Source organism: Coloeus monedula, assembly GCF_965178545.1.
Source record: "Coloeus monedula genome assembly, chromosome: 1".
NCBI classification, from domain to species: domain Eukaryota; kingdom Metazoa; phylum Chordata; class Aves; order Passeriformes; family Corvidae; genus Coloeus; species Coloeus monedula.
The window spans coordinates 50574157-50596303 of NC_138781.1; the positions used below are offsets into that span (position 1 = coordinate 50574157).

A 22147-nucleotide genomic window follows, 5' to 3' on the forward strand; every position below is an offset into this window, starting at 1 on the left:
AGAAGACAGTCTTTGATGTAGTGGTTTAGTTTCAGGATGCTGTCAAAATAGTCGTTGCCAGCATCGTTGTAGCATACGGTCCTTGATTTTGAAAAATACGGAGCAGATTGGCATATTCTAGCAAGGCATTTGGATTATAACATAAAAATACAACTTCATTGCCAACAGTTCTGTAACGTAAAAATGAACCACTTGGCACTAGGAGGGTGATCCGTAAAGTGGAATCAGTGGGCAGTTTGTGGTCTTATAGAATACTTGACAAAAGAGCAAAGTCTCTTATTCTAGCTGTTTCAAAATTCATTGTCTGAATTTCTACAATTTTTTCACGCTAGAGTGGCTTGGTGGGAGAGCTGGGTAGTCCTTGGGGTACCTCTTTGTACTTGAGGTCACCTTCAGAAGTCTATTGTAGGAGTTGGTGTCTTAGTGAAGACAACCCCTCCTGCAAGGAGGGAAAGGTTTTTCTGCCATGAATGTAGATCTCCAGAAGTTAATTTACAAGGCTACTTGCGAGAATTCCAGCATGTATTTTTGCAGTGGGAATCTTGATTTCTTCCTCTTCACCCCTTTAAATCCATCAGATACCTTTTTGTATAGAGGTATTAGAAGTGCAAATGTGAAGGGTCCACTGATTTGCAATCAAAATTACTCTTTTCTGGTGCCTATCACTTAAATATGTTTTCCTTTTTTTTTCTCTTGGATTGGGATGGTATTGCAAGTGTGTGATTGAAAGGAATTAAAGGAATTGGATGTGAAAGATATTAAAGGAATGTTGCTCTCCTGTCTAACTTCTTCTGTAAGCAGTGGTGTCAGATTTGGTAATACTAACATGGCATTGTCTCTTGTAGGATAATCATGGGTCAAACCGGAAAAAAATCTGAGAAGGGACCAATTTGCTGGAGAAAACGTGTAAAATCAGAATATATGAGACTGAGGCAGCTCAAGAGGTTCCGACGTGCTGATGAAGTAAAGGTACTTTATCTTTTGGTTCTATTGCTTGTAAAATTGTACAAGTATTGATTATTTTCTGAAGTATGTGTCCGATGGTTAACACCTGCTGTAACAATTTCATTGAATACTTTGTCAACCTACTGAAAACTTGTCTTAACTCTATGGTCTTATAAACAGGTATGATACATTTATATGTATCATATGGGTCGAGAATGTTAAGTATCAGAAGAGGTTGTGGAGAGCTATTGTGGCAATTTCTTTAGCTGCACACTCTTCCAAATTCCATTTAGAATTTAGTTCCATGCTAAAAGTGTGACTCTCTAAATGTGAGAAAATGGTATGAATTGAAGAAAGGGATAATGAAGTATACTGAACCTCACTGGCGTTTAAACTAAATTTGTATGTTTGAGTTTTGAGCAGTTTTTTTGTTATAACATGTCTGGTTAAATGTTATAATGCCTTAAGATGCTAACAGATGAACTTAGAGTCTTTCATTTATTTGTAATGTTGTGGTTAATTTTTAGAGTATGTTTAATTCTAATCGTCAGAAGATACTGGAAAGAACTGAAATCTTAAATCAAGAATGGAAACAACGTAGGATACAGCCTGTTCACATCATGACTTCTGTGAGCTCATTGCGCGGGACCAGGGAGGTTGGTTAACATGTGTTGTGGTAATTCCACTTACAAGGTTGTTAGCACGTTTTCGTTTTATTACTGGAAAGTTGGCTGTTCTTTATATTTTTTTTTCAGTGTGATATGACTTGGCAGCTCAATGTGTTTTGTATGACTGTCTTAAAGAATTTATTTATTATGTACTTTGATCATATGACTTCTGTAAAGCAACAAATAAATAAATGTGTAGCAGACTACCTAGCTTTGAATGACACACAAAAGTGAAACTTCTTTATTTCTGATAATGCTGGATCATACCTCAGCATCCTTTAATCAAGCTGTTCTGTCTCCATGGTACTGGGAGTTTACTCTTGTTCCTGTTGGAGTTTCCCCCAGTTGTACAAATGAGTTGCTACTTTGGTTCTTCCTGAGTTAAAGTACATAAAAGCTGTGAACATACCCACTTGACAAAATCTTCTTTATATTAATTAAAGTCATTTAACCACAGAGGTCCTAACAGGAGTTAGTTAGATTGACGAATCCTTGTGTTGCACAAGCAGACTGGATGCTAAATGTTGAAAAACACTTCCATTGTTGTGGCATAATTTGAACACCTGAACTAGTTTCCACAGAATTGGTAGGGTTGGAAGGGACCACTGGATATCCTCTAGTGCAACTTTACTGCTCAAGCAGGGTCGTCCTAGAGCATGTTACTCAGGATTGTGTCCTGTGTCACAGTAGCCTCAACAGTTATTTAAGCCCACTCCAGATTTCAATATTCATCCCAGATTGATTTACCTTCTTTCTTAGTTGCTCTTTAGGCACTTCTTCAAACTAAACAAGTTTGAAGATGTTTTATCTGTAAAAACCTGAAAAGCTAACTCTTTTTAGTAGGGTGAGAATGAAAAGACTTTACTGTGACTGGGTTAAAAAAGGCAAACCAAAGTACTTTAGCTTCAAGGAAATTTGCAGAGTTTCTTTTCCTAAAATTTTAGTGGAGAACTGGGGAGTGGGAGTGTGTCACAGAGGTGCATTTGTGTGCATGCACGTTCAAATGCAAGGAGATGAGGACCTTCGGGTGTTCTCTTTTAAACATTCTTGAATATGCAATTACTCATGTACAGCTCTATAGCTATTGTGTGGGATCAGAACTGATAATAATTGACACAGTACACATCCAGTTTTCACTTTTTTTTTGTTACTAGAAGAGTGTTCTTCACCATTCCTCTTTCTTTTTTCTTTTCTTTCAAGTGTGGTGTTCACTATTCTGTATGTTAATTTCCTGCCTGTATTGATAGAACACACTAATTACTGCATTCAATCCAGTCTCTGTCTCATGAATCAGAACTCTAATGCTTGATTTAAGGTTGCCATAATTTGTAGTGAGAGAAGTGAGATGAAAAAATGGTGGGGACTTTAAAAGATTACTTTAAAATCTTCTTTTCTCAATATGCTGAATTTCTTCAGAGTTGCATAAGACACTGGCTAGAAATAGAAAGGTTGTGTGAGAGCCTTCCTGTGCTTGGTGAAGACTGCAGGGCATTGCTGGTGACAGAGGTTTTCTCCAGTCAGCATCAACTGGAGACCATAACATGTTCTGTGCAGGCCTACCAGACATTAACCTGAGTTCCATACCAGAGCAACAGAGCTGCATAACTGAGGCTTAGTACTGAACAGAGTCATTTTAATGTAGCCCATTTGTCAGCCTGAGACTTCTAGTTCCAAAGATAAAAGTAATTAATTCTTTTACTTTTGTTTTTTTCTTTAAAAATACATGAAATATATGCTTGATGGCTGCTAGCTAGAAAATTAAACATTAACCTGAAATGGGAATAAAGCAGTAGCATAGGACAGTGTCTAGAATATTAATATACACAGCAGAAATCTAATTTCATTTGCTGCAGATTAAAAAGGAAAGGAATAAATCTGGCTTGTGTCATTCTGCCGGGGTACTGTCTCTGTATATTGTTTGTTACATTACTTTGTGTATTTCTTTAGAAATGTGAAGCTCTGTTCATCTTTCCCTTCTGGAAAGGAGAAAGATCTTTTGTCTCCACTTCCTTTTTTCCTTTCAGGTAGCTATGATAGCTGTTCTAAACTTTGTTTGACCTACCTCCAAATCTTCTCTGTTGTACTTCCCCTAGCTTTGTATGTTCCCGTCTGCTTTTGCTTGTAACTTTTTTCCCAGAGCTCTGCATATTGCAGTCCAAGTATTTGAGAAAAGTTGATCTATGTTTGTTAACTGTTGATTATTAGATGCAAGAATAACCTAATTGTTGTCTGTGTTTCTACGGATTGTTTATCCTTTGGAGGCATCATTAATCTCTGAATCTCCAAAACAGAAGTCCTGTAGCTGAAAAATTCATTGATGTATCCATAGTTTAAGATTAAGAGTTAGCTTTCATTTCTCCTTTGCAAGCAGTGAGCATAATAAAAGACTTGAGGATAGGATAAACAGACAATAATGGGGAAACAAGGCAGGAATTAAAAAGACATATGGAGGTTTTATTTATATAAGGTGTCTTGCTGGTATTAAAGTAAAATTTTATTTGTTTTTATGACATAAATAATACATGATTTCTGCAGTGTATTGATCTGAAGCCAGGGGAATTCACCTGCCTCTTAGATGGCCTGAGTAAATACACTAACATCAATGTAGCAGCAGCAACAGGTACTAAATCTGGTTTGAGATACCAAACTTAATTTGTATTGTAGGTTGGAGTAAAATACTATCACAGCCACTTATTATTAAGTGTAAAAAACCCATCATGATCTATTAGCAAAGCTATTGACATAGAAATAATTCTTGAGGTTCTTTTCTTGCTAAAACTATTTTCTATTATGCCTGAAAAAACTGATGCATTTTTCAAAGGTTGATATGGCTAATTCTGAGGAACTTTGAATTTTGTACATTGTAGAGTGTTCTGTGGTTTAGTTTTGTTTGGGATTTTTTTTCTGACATTGCTATGTAAGTGTAACTTCAACTTCTTTTTTCAGTGCTCTGTTACGAGTGACATTGATTTTCCAAAACAAGTCATCCCACTGAAGACTCTCAATGCTGTTGCTTCTGTGCCTATAATGTATTCTTGGTCTCCCCTTCAACAGAATTTTATGGTAAGTTTAAACAAGTGTAGGGAGGAGAAAGGAATGGAGAAAAGGGAGGTGTTAAGTTTAGAAGCATGCCAGCAAAAATCTATTGCCAATTGCCCTCCGTATCTTAGGTATTGGTAATAGGGCAGTCATAATCAGAAATAAGCTCCCCCAAATAAAATAAAGAGAAAGGTAACTTTACAAACCAAATCTCTGTCCTCAATGTACCTAAGTATCTCTAAAATCTTGCTGTAAAGTTTATTAATTCAGGAGATCTATTGTTTTGTGAAGCTGTTAACAAATGTAGTTTTATTTGGAAGTATCCAATTAGTGTAGTGAGAAAGGTTTTTCTGAGGAATATGAATGCTTTTATGTAAGGTAATCAACCAACATATCTGTGGCAGAATAGTAATTTTTGTGGGACAAAGGGAACTTAATCCTGAAATAGTCTCCCCCTGTAATGATCATTCTCATATTTGAGTATACATTTTTTTTTCCAGATTAGCTTCACTCTATGCAGAAGCCATAACATTAGATTTCTGATGTAGGTATTTGACTTTTTGAAAAGCTTAGCTTATTGCAAATCTCTGTCACATCATTTTGTATATGACCACCTTTGCTGACTGGCTATTTTGATGATAATTGTTACAAAGTGGTTTAAACTACCATTTTTTTATCACTATACGTACAGAGTTCTTCCAAACATTTTTCTTCTTGCTTTCAGTTCATCAGTGTTTGGATATTTTGGACTGCTGCAGAATCATGATCAGTAGGAAAGTTTATTTTCTTAACAATAGAAGGTTCTTTTATAGTATTGGAAGATAACAGCTGAGTATCAAGGTCCATAAATCCCACTGATAAAACATGGGAGTATTAATGCATTTAGGTTTTATGCAGTCAAAAAAAAAAGAGACAGTGAAGTTCAGATTAAATTATCAGGCATGTTTTTCTGTTTGCTCTTTGGACAACTTTAATTTAGAGTCTTTTTGTAAAATATTTTCTGATCTCTGGCCAAACAGTGGAAGGGTGGTTCCCATTGTGGTTTCCTACATTACTGTAGGAGAGAACCAAGGGAGGATGAATGAATTTACCAAATGCAAGCTTCCCAAAGCCAGGTAACTTAATGAGTTTTCATAGTAGAGGCTTTGTGGAAACTTTCTGCTAACCTTAAGAATAGGAGCTAATGTTAGTATTTTGAGCCAGCCACCGAGAATGCAAAACATTGTTGAAAGTCACTGAGGGTTTTGTTTTTAATTAATGGTAGTGAAGCCAGTTAGTTTACTATGATAGCTAGACTCCTGTTGATTGTGAAAGACAATGCAGAAATGGTCACTTAGCAACACAATTTAAAATTGTTTGATCATAACTGTTGTTCGTAGGTAGAGGATGAAACAGTTTTACATAACATTCCGTATATGGGAGATGAGGTGCTTGACCAGGATGGTACATTTATTGAAGAACTGATCAAGAACTATGATGGGAAAGTGCATGGAGACAGAGGTGAGCCCAAACACTCAGGTATACTAATCACTTCTTCCTATATAAATTATTGTTGTAGTGTTGCTTAAGGCCTGATGCTTGATTGTTATAGTTAAATATCTAGAATCTCTGCATTGTGTAAACATTACGTTTAACAGACTTTCTTATTTAAATGTATTGTTCTGCATTTTCATAAGGCTGCAGAGTTTTAAAGCAGTAGTCTGCAGAAATAAAGCACATTAACTTTTTCCCTATACCATACAGTGATTCTTGGTATTCAATTTTGTGCTCAGAGCTTTGGAATATGATGTTGTAGTGTGTCCTGCCTAGCATAAAGTGGCAGGAGAATTATGCAAAACTCTGATAATGACAACATTTGCAAATGTGATTCAACAGAATAATCCCTTGTAGGTTTGTGGGGTTTTTTTTACTTTCCTTTTTTTAAGGAATTTGCTAGCTATTAAAAAACCCTCTCTCTGTAAATCAGCTTATAGAGCAAAGTTGTATCCTTCTGTTGGTACATTATATATATTTATTCTTAGGTGTAGTTTACCTGTTCTCTTGTGTGGGATCTATAGGCAGTGTAATCTGTCTCTTACTTTGTTAAAGTCTCCGTGAAATGGTGACCTTTCACTTGCTCTGTGCTCCCTCAGAACTGGCTTGTTTGAGCCTCAACTTCAGAGTTGTAAAGGTTTCTCTTGACTAATGTAATTCCCTCTTCACAGAAATATTACCCACACACTCCACCCCTTCACTCAAACAGAGAATAGCTTCTTAAAATTAATTATATACCTGTTAAAGCTGAGTGAAAAAGTGACTGAGAGTGAACCACATTTTTTGAGTTCATCGTGTACCATTCATGAAGGTTAAGCCTGTGATTCAATAATAAATGCTACTCAGCCCTACACTAGACTTGTTAATGTCCTCAGGATAGATGGTGCCTTTGTTTCATAAGGAACATGGAATGTTTCATGGGCTTTGGGTATTTTTACAGAATTATGGGTTGCTGATATCCCTGTCAGAAAACTGGTTATGTCAAAATGATGACATTACTAGTAAATATCTTCTATTATTGATTAATTTATTATCAAAGGAGTTTAGCTTTAAAATTAATCCTGTTTGAGTATCTTGAAACTCACATTTATGGTGGCAATTAGTGTTATTATGGGTTCTTTATATTGTAAGTAGAAAGACTTTTTTTAGTCTCCCAATGACTAGTATTGTGTGACTGTAAATAAATGTAAATACTGTGGGAATCTGTAATCCAGAGGCATTCCCATGTAAGAGTCAGAATTCTAAACTAGCTCTGTAATTGCACTTTTGGGAGATAATTTGTACTAACCTCTGTGTGTATATTAAGAGTCTGTTTAAAACATCCAAGTGATGTTTTCATTGTCTACATAGTAATAAATCTATTATTTTCCGTCAAGGTGTTTTGACATCCAAACCCAGTCCAGGTTCAAAAGGATGGTGATAAGCACTACAGTTCCCACACAGTTCATGGTTATTTTGGTTTTTTTGGAAAAATAGTCTCTGTCAGCACTAACTATGATTTTTCCCTTGTGCAGAAATGCCTTGTTATTTAATCCGTTCTGCCATCTGAATGTCACAGCAGAATATAATCTAATAAATAGATATATGCAGCATTGTATCTTTCAGTTTTCTCTTGAATTTTTTGTATATAACTGTATTATTTTTTTATCACACAGCTGGTGGGGTCTATTGTGGGAAGTGGATGCTAAGGAACTACCAACCAAAAATCTCTCTGGAGATTCCTTAGCTGTCTAAGGATTAGTTTATAGACTGCTAGCATGCATTTTCAGACTGGCTTAACCCAACCATGTTGGAACTGGGATTCTGGCATAAAATCTCTTAAATGATCTAGCTGGTAGTCTTTTTTATCTTGTAAGGAAGAGAGATTTATATATATGTGCTGGTATGTAGCACAGGGAGTTGGGAACAAAATTGTTGAAATTTTTCTTCTTCCCTTCCCAGTTGTCAGTCTAAGAAATGAATAATAAGCACTTTTAACTTGTCTTGGTTCATACACTGCAATTTAAGAGGGGAAAACGACAAAATTGCTTTTCATAAATGACAGCATTTCCCTAATTTAATTAAAGGGTAGGGAGGATTAAAAATATTTCATATACACCTTGTGCTTTTTTGTTCACTCCTAATTTTGCTGAATTTCAGAATGTGGATTTATCAATGATGAAATATTTGTTGAGTTGGTCAATGCCCTTGGTCAATATAGTGATGATGATGATGATGATGATGGAGATGACAATCCTGATGAAAGAGATGACAAGCAAAAAGATCGGGAAGGTAACAGGATGGGTATGTCTGTCTGCAGACTTTGTAAATTAAACCCAAAACTTTTTGTTTAACCACTCAGTAAATTTGTTCAAACCCATCTTCCTATGTGATAGTTTTCAGGTCTAAAGTAGCATAATTTTCATAATTTCCTTTGTCATTCAGTTAAAGATTTGTATTGAGAACACCATGAAAGGCACTTTTGCCAATTTTTGTTTATTAGCATACTGAGGCAGTCAAATGCACCAAAAATCTGTCAGGTATCTGTCTAATAAATGCTTTGGTACTCCTCAGAAAATGATGTATCATTATTCTAAAGCAGGCATAGTTCTGAATTTCCATCTCCATCTGCTGGTGAAATAATGGTTTCTCCAAATTTTACCAGTAGATTTTTCTCATCAGGAAAGATCACTGAACACAGTAAAATTAAACACACTTAAAATTGTAAGGAATTTATAAATAAAAACCTTTACTTCTTTTTTACATTAGAGTTTTGGCAAACTCCCCCTTTCTGTGAACATCTTCTTGAAGTAGCAAAGGAGCAGAAATATATTTCTTTTGTTGTCCAAATTTTTCACTTCCTTCACAGAGAAAGAAACCCACCCACCTCGGAGATTTCCTTCTGACAAGATATTTGAAGCCATTTCCTCAATGTTTCCAGACAAGGGTACAGCAGAAGAATTGAAAGAGAAGTAAGAATGTATTTCTTTGGGTATATTGCTGTGTTGCTTTATGGAACAAAGATTTCTCTATGAAATAAATCCTTCATTAAGTATTTGTTGATTAGGAATGGTCTCCTTTGCAGCTAGTTCTGTAGCAGTTGTGTAACTTCTGCAAGTGACACTGGAAGGGATTTGGCTCTTTCCCCCAAGTCAAACAATACAGAAATGTTTATTAGCCTTCCTTTTAAACTATTGAAAAGTGTGTGTGTTTGTGTCTCTAATAATCTGTTATTTTTTGAGGTGGTAAAATAAAAGCTACTGCTAAAAAAAAAATCATATCTCCTTTTCGAAGTTAGTGATACTATGTATGAGGTGATGTAGGTCTTGAAAACAAATGCATTCTTTCCTAGCCAATTTGTATTAATGAGTATGGAATTAATAACTTGTATGTCACTAACAGGTTGACCTTTTTAGCTGGCACATATTTCTTAGGGTTTTTTTTAAGTTGTCATTGAAAATGCAGAGTGGTACTGGAATGAAAAATACTTTTATAAAAAAATTATACTTAATAAATAACTTCTTTTCCTTTAAAGATACAAAGAACTCACCGAGCAGCAGCTTCCTGGAGCTCTTCCTCCTGAGTGCACACCGAACATAGATGGACCAAATGCTAAATCTGTTCAGAGGGAGCAAAGCCTGCACTCTTTTCACACACTCTTCTGTAGACGCTGTTTTAAATACGATTGCTTCTTGCATCGTAAGTACAATTAAAGTGTGCTTGTATATATCTTACTTATTTTTGTAAGGAAACTTAAAAATACCGTAAGATGCAGTGTAGAAGGAAGGAAAGAGAAGAAAAAATAAAAGCAGGGATATCTCTAAAGTTTATGAAAACAGCTTGCACACGTTGATACTATTTTGCAGTGAAAACTATGCCTTAGAAAAACGAAGGCACCTGTGTGGGTAGTTTGTTATCCTTTTTGCATTTAGGACTTCGTATAGAATTCCTGACTTGGATGAAACTGAAATGTCACTTCTCTTTATATAGTCTGCAAGAAAATGACATTATTTTCTACTACTGTTTCTGTGTTACACTTTCTCAGTTTGTGCATGGAGAATGGGATGTATTTTTCCATTAAACATCCTGGTTATTCATCAGACTTGTTTCATTTTCTAGTAGGGAGAATGAACACTCATGAACAGTTTTATCTTTTAGTTTCCCATGTTACTTTCTAGCCACTTTACTTGTAGGTGGTTATTTCAAAAATTGTTTCAGAGTTGTTTTAGAAATTGTGTTGTCCTTTCCGCAGAATTGCTTTCATGTTGCCCCATTGTTTTGGGCCAACAAGCTAACAAGAGCTTAGCAGTGATGTTGGCTTTCACTTGCAAAGTGTGAAGAGATTCTGAAGTGCTACTTGAGACAATTATTCTTCTGGACAGAGAGTTAAATGTAAAGGGGAAACTAACAGTCAAATATGAAGTGGTTTCAACTTGTAGCAGTATACTATGATGCCCTCTATATCAAATTAGTTTTCTCTTTTGACTTAGCTGTTCATTTGCATGTTCCACTGTGAGTGTGCGTGCATGTTCATTGGAAATCCTTGTGCTTTGTCAGCAGCTCCTCATCCAGCACACATGCAATCTGCCTGTATTTGTACTCCACACTGAAGGCTTTGCACAGTGCTGCTGCTTTTTTGTATCCCTTGGTTGCCTTTCAGTTTGAGGAGGAATTGGAGTTGTTCTCAGATGGTGGGGAGGGGGAAGCTTTTCATGTTCCTAGTTCCTTTAGTACTTGTGCCGTTTTGGAGTTAGGTCTGTTAGTTTCACTTTCTCCTTATATTCTCTTGACAGGCCTTGCTTGAAAATACAAAATAAAAAATAAAAGAAAACTTGTTACTTCTGCATAACACTTAGGAACAGTTTCTGGAGTAAGCTGCTGCCTTGTCCAGCCAGCTTCAACACAGTGTGTTCTGTGAAGCTGTGTCTTAGTGTCTTAGTTGCCTGGAGAACTCATTCCAAGAAGTGCTGTGTGCAGCCTTATTCTGTAGGACAGGGAGGTGAAGCTGTATGCTGATTCTTGGCAATCCATTTGTCTGGCATGGGTTTTAGGCGTTCTTGACACTCTCAATAGTCTAGCAGAGAGATTGGGTGCCATTTTAAAAGGATTTTGATTATTAAGTCAACAAAAAAACATTGTCTGGACATAGTGAGAACAGTCTTGTTCTAGTGGCACCTCTGAAGACTTAAAGGTATTTCTGCTGCAGTGATTTTAGACATTTTTCTCAATGATTTTATAAACTTTTAGGAGTTCTTCAATGAAGGTGGGGGCTCCTCTAAAACACACATATATTTCACAACTCTATTTCATTAATCTATATAGATTTACCTTTCATGGTCATTTTTGCAGACTGATAGAAGTAGAACTGAAAGGTTTTCTTGATCATGTTTGGTACCTGCTACCTGGGGAACCTGGTATTACTGGACCACAGTTTTGAGGCACCAGCTCTGGGACCCTTTTTTTTTTTTTTGTAAGTGCTGTGAAGAATGGGTTCACAGTCCTGGACTTTTTGTCATGTTGTTGGGTGCCAGGTTCAGCCAGTGAGAATGTCCGGAGCCATGTCACTGGCTGGCTGAAGGACCTCAGTTCTCACACCAGCAGCGTCCCTTAAACCAAAAGCACTGTGCCTCCTTTCTCTGTGTTCATAACCTTGAGATGGAAGACAAAGTGTTTATACTAAAAGATTGCCTAAGTTCTTGTTGCTGGTGATGTTCTTGATGCAAGTTGGTGTTCTTTCCAAAGTGGTGTATGTCCAAGGCTTTATTGAAACTGTGCCTTGTACTTAAAAGTGCCCAATCTTTAAATCATCCTTTCAGGATGTCAGGGCCATAGAAGAAAGAGGGATGAATAGCGTTTGCACTGTGGAGGCATTCAAGATGTACCTTTGTGTCAGATGGAGGGTGAAATTACTGGTTATGACAATGCTCTTTGTGGCAGCTTATGCAGCATATGCATTGTCACTGATAACAATGTATTTGATACGTGATCACTGCAAAGAGATCGCTCAATGTTCTCTTGGACTGGACTGTGAATGTAGTAAACTGACTCTTCAGTTGCCATTCCCTGAAAACATACCCAAATTCCACCGCAACAATGACTGCTCACTGCTTTGGATGCATTGCTTCCTTTTGCTTTTTTCTGTAGTTACATCAAGGAAAGAGGATTGTTTTCTGTCTTTGTCTCTGTCTGTCTGTATGTCTGTCTAGAGCACGGAATTTTTTTGTTAAAAACTGAGAGAGTCAGTTGTTTGGCCTCTTTGTTTTCTGTGAAATTTTAAGACTTGGTCAAAATTCACCAGGCTCATTGCTGGGAATAAGTAACTCATCAAAAAAAAAAAAAAAAAAAAGAAAATAAGACTACTTTAGTTATTGGAAGGCTGCAGTAGCAATTTTCAGTGTCTCTGCAACAATTTGACAATTTAACTTTTATTACATTTCTACAGTTGCCTCTATGTTCTGTTTCATGCACATGCCAAGTGCTATGGGATGATGTCCTGGCTTCTGCAGATGACATTTTTGATGAATTACTTTGGTAATGTGGTGGGCTACAGCGATCAGATTTGTACTTTGAAAGGTGTAAGTCTCTGGAGAAGGCATAGAGAATTAATAAAATCCAGGAATTCTATTAGGTCTGGTTTTGCTTTTTGTATTTCCCCCTCTTAGATCCCATTTTTGTTAAGATTAGCCTTATTTTGTGGAGTTTCCAATCTTTATTCTAGAACATTTGAGTTTAATATAGGAAAAGTTATCATTAGATTTTTAACGTGTCAAGTCCCCTTGACGACCTGGCAATCCCTTTATGTGCAGGTGATGACATAACTGAAAAAACTTGTGTACCGACTTCATTTGCTGACAGCAAGGAATTATGCCTAAATGTCTGGACTAACAAAGAATTTAGAAGAAGGAAAAATATCAGGTAGGGAGAATTTCCCAAATAGCTTGACTGTGAAGCAAATGTACATTTCAGGCTAAACTGTTGCCTGTGTACTTTCACATTATGGAAAATGAGAGCTGAGCCCATTGGGGATGAGACAGATAATAAATCTCGAAGACAGAAAACATGGTCAGTGAAGCCATTTTAGAATGATTTCTCTTAAGGAAATTGTTAAAGAAATGAAGACTTCAGGTGTTTAGGAAATTCTATAAAGTCTTCTGTGATTTTTTTGAAAAAAATTACTACTGATATTTTAAAAATTCATAATACAGCTATACAAATAGTTTTGTTTTTGTCTTGGGTCCTTTCTTTATAACAAGCCTCACAAAAAAATACCTCACAACAGAGGTGGTAGATTTTGCCTGTAGTTGTCTTTACTCTACCATGTTGGGTGTTTTTTAAATAGTCAAACACAAGATATGATTCTAATTTTAAGTATCAGATGTAGCCTATTATTGAAGTCTCACAGGTTTAAAAATATCAAAGGTTGGTTTGCTTCATTATATTACAAATTAAGCATTTCTTCATTTTCTAAAGGAAAACAAGTTTTAAAAAAATACTCATTTCAGGACCTTGCAGAAACAAATTTTTGAGAGAAATGATTGCATCTGCAAGTGACATATAAAAAGAATAGCTTTGATTTCTGTACATTGCAGCAGTCTGGTATAGATCTTGACTTGCAAATGTTTTACTGATCTTTTGCATTGCTGAAAAATTATTTTCCTTGTAGTATGAAGAAGAGGTAAAACAGTTAAATGGAAAAAAACCCTGAATGAAATGATACACTGTGCAAATTTAAAGATGCAGTGTTGAAAAATGTGGGGGTTTCCCCCCTACTTTTGGGTAAAGGGCTCCCATCATCTCATTGTTTCTTAAAAGATGAAAAAAGGTGGAATAACTGCATTAAATTGCATGGTTTCTTTGTTATTGTAACAAAGTGTAACATATTTTACCTACAGAATATATGAACACTTGAGGGGTATGTGAAACATGAGAAGTGGTGTAGCAATAAAAGCTTTTAACTGGAATCTGGGGGAAGAAAGAGCACTAATGGCAAAGATACACATAAATTACATTCGTATACTTGCTTGTAAATAATTTTTATATATCTATATGCCATATATAGAAGAGGGAAGCTTTTTTTGTGTTTCCAGATTTATAAAATATAACATATTTGTCTGGAGAAAGGGATGTAATGTTTAATTAGTGATACTTTTATATTGTTTATACCATTTTAAGAAAGCCTTGGAAGAGTACATTGCTTTCCTGGGGGGTTCCCATGTGCTGCTATCATTAATACAGGCACAATATTGCAGAATTTATGATCTGATTTTTCAACCCACCCTCCTTTATGGGAGGGAAATGTGAAGTGATGGTTCTAAGATGGAACTGGTCACCCTCCCCACTGGTGCCAAAACAAGTGTTTGCAGAGCTATGCTGCAAACTAGACCACTGAAATTAAATTTGCTTTTAAAAGCTTTGTCTGGGAAGACATGTGGACTCTGCCCCCCTGCTTTAAAAGGGAAGGAACTGTATTTAAAAAGCTGAGTCTTTAAAGCATAGTGGACATACAGAGAGAAGCCTTGAGCATGATCTGGAAATAAGATGAATAGGAAAGCCTATGGTGGTGGCTTAATGAAGGAGGTGTGTGAGGTGTTGGTGTGGAACAGCACTTTTAGATTAATATGGGTAAGAGGGGAGGGATTTCTTCTTTAATTTTGAATATCAGCGCTTTTTATTCACTGAATGTTTAAAACCTTCACTGTAAGTTACAGTTGCCCAACTGCAGCTGTAGTAAAACTGCAGCATGAGTGCTTCTACATAGCTTGGAAATTGCACATTTTCAGTTGAGCATCTTTTCTGGGCCTTCATGGAGCATTAGCAAACAGACAGCTAGCACTGAGTAGTCTCTTCTTTTTTCATTTTAAATTTCGGTCCATTCTTCATTTTTGTTCCTTGCAGTTCTGTATGCCACTGTTAACACATTTAGAGGGAAAAAATATTGATTGATATCTGTCTCTCTCTCTCTAAAAAACAAAATAATTTTTCCTTGAGCACAGATGAGTCGTTTTTAAAAAGACAATTGCAGAAAACTTATAGCAGTATCTCAAAAAGCTCCTAATATAATGTGGGAGCCTGAATGTATGAGTTTTGGTGAGCTTCTAGTGGCAGGTTTTCCAGGCTTCAGAAAAGCTGTCTAAGGGGTACAGAGGAGTTCCCAAGACTTCCAGCAAAACTGTGAAAAGTCAGTCTCTCTGAAAACATCCTGCTGGGAGACAGGGCTTGGCCAGGAGGAGAGCTGACTCTGGCAGAGAGAATGGGTAGGAAACTCTGCCCTCTTGTTAATGAGGTGCTTGTGTTGCACGTGTAACATAGCCAGTCCTGCTCCTTTCTGAGTCACCATTCTGCAGCTTTTACAGAGCTGTACAGAGTCCATCAGATACAGGACCAGACACTTCTCTGCAAGGTGCAGGCTTAGCTCACTTATCCATAGTGACTGTGCAATGCTAACTCATTTTTACCCTGCAGCTGGGATACAGGAACTGAATTCTTATATCCTGTCAGCTTAGCTGTGGTGCTGATAAACTAATAGAGCAAAAATGCTTATGTGTCCTTCTCACTATGTGAGAAATGCAAAGTGGCTTCTATTACCTTTCCAAAGTGTGCATGGGGTTGGATTTTTTGACAAGATAGAAATTTAACAACCGAATCTTACACATTGAAGAGATGATCATTAATAGGAGAAGCCCTGAATAATTCCGTTTAACATGGCAACAAAGTCAGGTCTGTTCTTTTGCTGGAAAGGGTGATACACCAGATCTTCCTTGATACATGAAACAAATGTGATGATTGTCTTTGCTGATGTAAATGGGCATAATGGCTTTCAACTGGAAGAGGATAGGTTTACATTTGATGTAAGGAAAACATTCTTCACTATGAAGGAAGCGAGGCACTGGAACTGGTTGCCCAGAGAAGCTGTGGTTGCCTCATCCCTGGTAGTGTTCAAAGCCAGGTTGGATGGGGCTTTGAGCAACCTGGTCTAGTGGAAGGTGTCCCTGCCCATGGCAGGGAGGGGTTGGATCTAGATGATCTTTAAGGTCCCTTCCAACCCAAACCATTCTGTGATATGTGAAACTTACCTATGTGCTGTCTCTGTGTATTTAAGTGGTAAGTCATATGTCACTACATGGGGTTTATTTTGTGGGTTTTTTACTATTTGTTAATATTTGTACTCTGGCTTTAGTGATGTCTTGGTAATATTGTGTTTTTGATATTGTTTCAGGTTAGATATTGAATGTATTTTTATTTGAAAACTTAAAAATGTGATGTTTTGATTCAACAGCATTCCATGCAACTCCTAATACTTATAAACGAAAGAATACAGAAACAGCATTAGATAATAAGCCTTGTGGACCTCACTGTTATCAACATTTGGTAAGATAATTTTATATATCACAATTCACTGAGTGCTAGTGCTAGCTGCAGTATAGCAGGATACGCTTAATTTAAGGACATGCTGGATCTAGGATAGTGCATCTGCTTGTGGGCCACTTGCAGTCAAGTATATTACCTTCAGCTGGTGTGAAAGAAAAAATTTAACTTCCAGTCATCTTGAGTAGGAATACTTGTAGATGTAGCCTGAGATATTTGTAGGGAAGAAATACTACTATCCCCTAATGATGATGTTTCTGCTATTGTGTCCAATCTAGTCAAGGAACTTCAGATTTAGCTCTCTTGTAAATGATATCACAACTAAAAATTATAAAGCTTTTTTAGTTTGTCAAAGGCACAGTCCATCCAGGACTTGTGCTCTTAAGAAAAAACAGGATGGAAATTAATAAAGTGAAATCTTCAGTAATGTAATTTTAAATCTCTCTCATAATTCCCCTAAATTTTTTAGTATGAGAAACTATGCAATTTTCCCATCTAAAAACTTGCTACACAATGTCATACCCCTTTCCACTAGAAAACAAATTACCAATTGCTTGCATTTTAAAAAATGCAGAACACATATTGTTTAAGTACAATGTGCAAGAAGAGTTCTTGTATTTTTACAGGTATTTTCTGTGGGAAGTTCTAATTTTTTTCTGTCATTTGAGAAAATAGAAATTTAGACTGAATTATTTTTCACTTGGCAGCCAAAGTAAAAGGTGAACCGAAATAATGACATAAGTACTTAGTAAGTGTAGATTTTTTTCATGGTATTATCAAAAGTGCTTGTGTTCATGGTTGGAGGGCCTTTCACTGGAATTTCTGTGCGCGTGATTGTTTTGTAGAACAATGGGAAGTTACTCAGTATGCAAGTAGAAGGTGTTCTCCCACGAGCCCTGACCACAAGTGAAAGAAGCACTTCTAGCTTCTTTTCCTGTAAACTGTGATGTTTTGTGTCCAGGAAGGCGCAAAGGAGTTTGCAGCTGCCCTGACCGCCGAACGCATCAAGACCCCGCCGAAGCGCCCCGGCGGCCGCCGCAGGGGGAGGCTCCCAAACAACACCAGCAGGCCCAGCACACCCACCATAAACGTGCTGGAGTCAAAGGACACGGACAGCGATCGGGAGGCTGGCACTGAGACCGGCGGAGAAAACAATGATAAAGAGGAAGAGGAAAAGAAAGATGAAACATCCAGCTCCTCTGGTAAGACTGGGCAGTGCTGCTTCATTCAATGAGCTGCAGTGCTTGAGAGGATGAAACAAAACCAAAACAACAGAAACCCCAACCCAAAAAACCTCAACAACAACAAAAAAAAAAAAGTTGAGCCATGCAATCCTAGAAAACATGTGTTTGGAATGTATGGAACTGAGTGAAAAGACAGAGTAATAATAATATGAGTTTAATCCAACTGAAAGAAAATGTCTGTATTGTCTCAATTTATGTACAGGCCATGTAATTTGAGTAGCTACTATTAGCTTCTGTAAGAGGCATGTGAAAAGTGCTGTTTTTCCTGGCACTTAGGAAACAACAACAAAAAACCTGGGGTAGTTTTTAACTGCAGTTAATGATTTGACATTTTTGAGGGCAACGTAAATTTTGAAACGTAGCCTTACTCTCGATTATTTATTACAGAAGCAAATTCTAGGTGTCAAACACCTATAAAGATGAAGCCAAATATTGAGCCTCCAGAGAATGTGGAATGGAGTGGTGCAGAAGCTTCAATGTTTAGAGTTCTTATTGGCACCTACTATGACAACTTCTGTGCAATTGCCAGACTGATTGGGACCAAAACATGCAGACAGGTAAGAAGGGAAACTACTTGCTAAGAGTGATAGCAATTTGCTTTTACAACTAAACTATACAAATACTAGTATTGATTACTAAAAGGGAAAAGTAATTAATATTCTTGGTTTTCCCAAGAATGCTATGGTCCAGAATTCATACCACAATAGTTTTAAAACTGTTTTAAAATTAAATTTACAGGAGGTTTAAATTGGACTATCAGTTCTTAAATGACAAAAATAATCAACTTTAAATGTATTGAAAAGAGACTATGACTGGATATAATCTGTAAGTTTTTGGTTGGAGGAAATCATACTAACTTAGAATATGAGCAACTTTGTACTAGTGAGAGATTTATCGTGGATGTGTTATGGTATCTCTTGTTAGGTGTATGAGTTTAGAGTAAAGGAATCTAGTATTATTGCACCAGTCCCTGCTGAAGATGTTGATACTCCTCCCAGAAAGAAGAAAAGGAAACACAGGTAAATCTGTTACTAAATACCCTTAGCATAACAATAAATTGGAGATACAGGGGATCAGAGCAGAAAGTTTTTTGGAGGAAAAGTTGTGCAACTCTTCTGCTTTTGCTTCCAAAACCAAAAGCTGCAGCAATAAAACAACATGGTGTTTTAGTTTCAGACAAAAGTCTTACTGCCTTGGCAAGTATAACCTTCCTCTTCTCTTTCCCTCTCCCTTATTTTTAAGCTCTTTAACAGCCAGGTTCTTATAGGTGTATTACTGCAAGTAGTCAAAACTCTGTTTAGATTAGAAATCACCTATGCAGCTTGTTGCAGCATTCAAGATAGTGTGGTATAATTATTTTTTACAGCAATAAACATAAAATTTGGAAACGTTTCAATAGGATTGAGTAATGATTATATGGTATTTTAAGATTAAACCTTTTTTTTTAATGATGAAATGTATTCTAGCAAGCTAGTAGGGTTGCCTTTTTTTTTTCTTTAGGAGAGACTATTCCTTTGTAGCACCCCAGTTTCATTAGCACTTAGAGCACCAACTAAAGAACCAGGTTAACAAGTTATTATTTGAAGTGAAGCTGCAATGAAGAACAAAATAAAGCTTTTTCTGGAGCCACGAAGACCATATGTCATAATTTCTGTTGAAATTGCAGACTCGGTGGCTACTGTCTCTCTGTGAAGTGCATTTTTCTTTGAGAATTTCGAGGTTTGGAAAATGCAGCTCTGCATTGATTATTTTTATTTCCAGAGATAAGACCATAGGAGCTAAAAAGCTGACTGAAAATTAGCAAAAACATTTCTTTAGCAAGCAATAAGTACTTTTTTCCATATAATTTCCTATTTCTCCCTTTAACTTTCCTTTTTTTCCCCAAGTTTGTCCTTCCAGTTCTTCTCCCATCAATTCTTGCTTCTGTCTTAGCTTGTCTATTTATTATTTCCAGGCCTAGTGAAATTCCTGAAATGGTTCAAAGATCCTGTTGATGTGGAGTAGAATATTTCTGCTTTGTAGCATAGAGGCAGGCAACGTGAGCTGGGAAAAGATTCAGTGAGCATCTGGAAGAGATTTTGTTCTCAGCAAAAGCTATTGATTTTAATGCTCTTGGCACAGTTTTCAAGTGTCTGGGCATTTGGTAGGCTTGGCTGTTTTAAATTTAGGTTATTAGCCATGGTGCAAGTTTGGAATATGCAGCTGAGAATTAGCTTGCTGTCAGATTCACACAAGTTGCTATAAAAATGGTGCCACTACATCTATTTGAAAAGAGTAGCTAAAATGCTCAAATGTATTTTTGCTGCTGAAATGGATTGTATGATTACCAGGCTGACATTGTTGGAGGAGTTTTCAGACTTTTTTTAGTTTATGGTATTTTTTTCCCAAGTAAATAAAAGCACACACTATTGCATGGGGTTTCTTGACTTTATTTTGTTTTTATTAGTTGCCCATATAAAACCTGTCATGGTAGCAATTTAGTTTTGAAATGCCCTTTAATTCTTTAAACTCTCATTGAAGGAAGGAGATAATTTTACAAATGTCATGTCCCAGAATATGTGTCAATCAAGCTGTCTCCATTCTTCTATGGGCAGTAGCCTTTTCAAAAAGGAAAGCAGTTTAGCCCACCTACATCCTGCTGTAACCTTAGCACTCTGAAGGTCTCCCACAACCAGCAATTGGGACAACCATTTAGAAGTCTTCCCCTGTTTCTTACCTTTCTTTTACTTGAGTTTGCTCACTCTTAGAGTAAATCCAGTCCTAGAGCCGGGGAGGCCCTTCCCTTCCTTTTGCCTTTTTCCATTGCAAGGGTCTTACCTGTTGGCAGGTTTTCCTCGTGTGTGTGTGTGGCTTTGAGCTAAAGCAGAGTTACCAAAGAGAAAAGCAGCAGCAAAAGGCTGCCTTTGCTGGCCTCTTGTAACTGATTTGAGAGCAGATAAAATCTTTTTTTGCAAGACTTTGCCTATTTCCCAAGTCACCTTGGTGCCCATATGGGCATACTGAACAACTAGCTGGCAAGACTGCACCCCTCTTGGATAATGAAATATCTTGTCTCCCTCCTTCCTGTGTCATTTTTGCTAAGATAGCTGTAATAAGGGTGATCAGTGGGAGAAGACAACTTTTAATATAGTTGCTTTTTGGAGAACCAGTAAGTGTCAGAGCCTCGCCTATGTACCAGATTAATATGTTATTTTGAGAAGACTCTGCCTTGATGAGAAGTGAGTACTTTGCATAGAAGCCAATCAAAAATCTGAATGAAGAAAGAATTCTGAAAAGCATGGGTGTATGCTGGAGGGAGAGTGTGCTTCAGTAGTGTTCATTGTTTCATCTGTATGTTTTTCTTCCATTGTTGGGAGCTGAGTTGCATTTGCTTTAACTAATTAGCACTCATTCCTCTATTTTGGAACTGACTTTAAGGCCATGTAAAACTCTGCTTCTTTATTATTTCGGTTTTCCTCTTCTCCCTCATCCCCTATTCAGAGGCCACTTAGTAAATTTTATTTGAAAGTATTTTCTTTTTTTCCCACCAGTTTCTCATTTTCCTTCTCCTGTCCTTACCTTCTGCTGGACTGCTGTTCACTGCATGTGTTTGAATAGCTTATGCAGCTCTGCCAAGAGTTCAGGATGCCTTTTTGTAGGGATTTAAAGTCTCACTGTTATCAGGCAAAAGGTGCTGCTGAGGTGTTGGCGCAGATGTTCTTATGTGCCACCTGGTCAGAAGGCTGAGTCTTGGAGTGGTGGGGAGGCTGTGGATAAGATGATCTGGGAGACTAAAGTCTTTTGAGTGATGCCAGAACATCAAACACTGCAAAGATGTATTGGACATAATTGGCATGTATTTTGAACTTTCAGTGCTCTTTCTGATAGCAGAGTATCCCTGTGCGGGGCAAGAAATGCTGGAGTAGCTTCTTCCAAAGAGTGTTGTTAGTGTTGGGTTGGCTGACACCGCTGCTGCTTAGAACCCCTGGCAAAGTCTAGTAGGATGCTAGGAGAGAAGAACAAGATCTTTGACTTCTGTCATGATGCTTCTGCAAACACTTGTTTTCTAAGCTGGCTCTCCTGCAGATGTCAGCAACCAGATGTACAAATCCACCAGCTTGCTTGGAAACCTGCCACGAAGTTTCCAGTTGGCTTTTTTTTAATGAAGCTTCAAGTTGTGAGTGCTTTTTCAACTTTGTCTTTTCCTTGCCTCTGCTTCCTGCTGCATGGGAACAGGTCTTGCCTTTTGTTTCTGTTTAAGATGGCAGATTATAGGGCAGATATGAAAATGATTACCTTTAGTATGGTGCTTACTCAGGCTTCAGCTTTGTGCACTAACCAGGGGAACTTGCAGTGCTTTGTGGTGGTTTTTGGAAGTTACAAGGCAGTGAATGC

General features: G+C 37.1%; 1 protein-coding gene across 2 annotated transcripts in view; it reads left to right on the top strand.

Annotated features, from left to right (window-relative positions):
- Window positions 1–852: 852 nt before the first annotated feature.
- EZH2 (enhancer of zeste 2 polycomb repressive complex 2 subunit) overlaps window positions 853–22147 on the top strand; it is a gene marked incomplete at its 5' end in the record, with an annotated part of 28887 nt that continues 7592 nt past the window's right edge. The window contains 11 exons of one of the 2 annotated variants that reach the window (XM_082293920.1): window positions 853–969; window positions 1473–1601; window positions 4560–4676; window positions 6032–6152; window positions 8325–8468; window positions 9034–9136; window positions 9700–9863; window positions 16441–16532; window positions 17491–17731; window positions 18161–18330; window positions 18698–18792. In XM_082293920.1, coding sequence (XP_082150046.1) covers window positions 853–969; window positions 1473–1601; window positions 4560–4676; window positions 6032–6152; window positions 8325–8468; window positions 9034–9136; window positions 9700–9863; window positions 16441–16532; window positions 17491–17731; window positions 18161–18330; window positions 18698–18792 — 1493 coding nt within the window. The remainder of the gene's footprint in view (window positions 970–1472; window positions 1602–4559; window positions 4677–6031; window positions 6153–8324; window positions 8469–9033; window positions 9137–9699; window positions 9864–16440; window positions 16533–17490; window positions 17732–18160; window positions 18331–18697; window positions 18793–22147) is intronic. The other variant, XM_082293921.1, reaches the window with a different exon arrangement.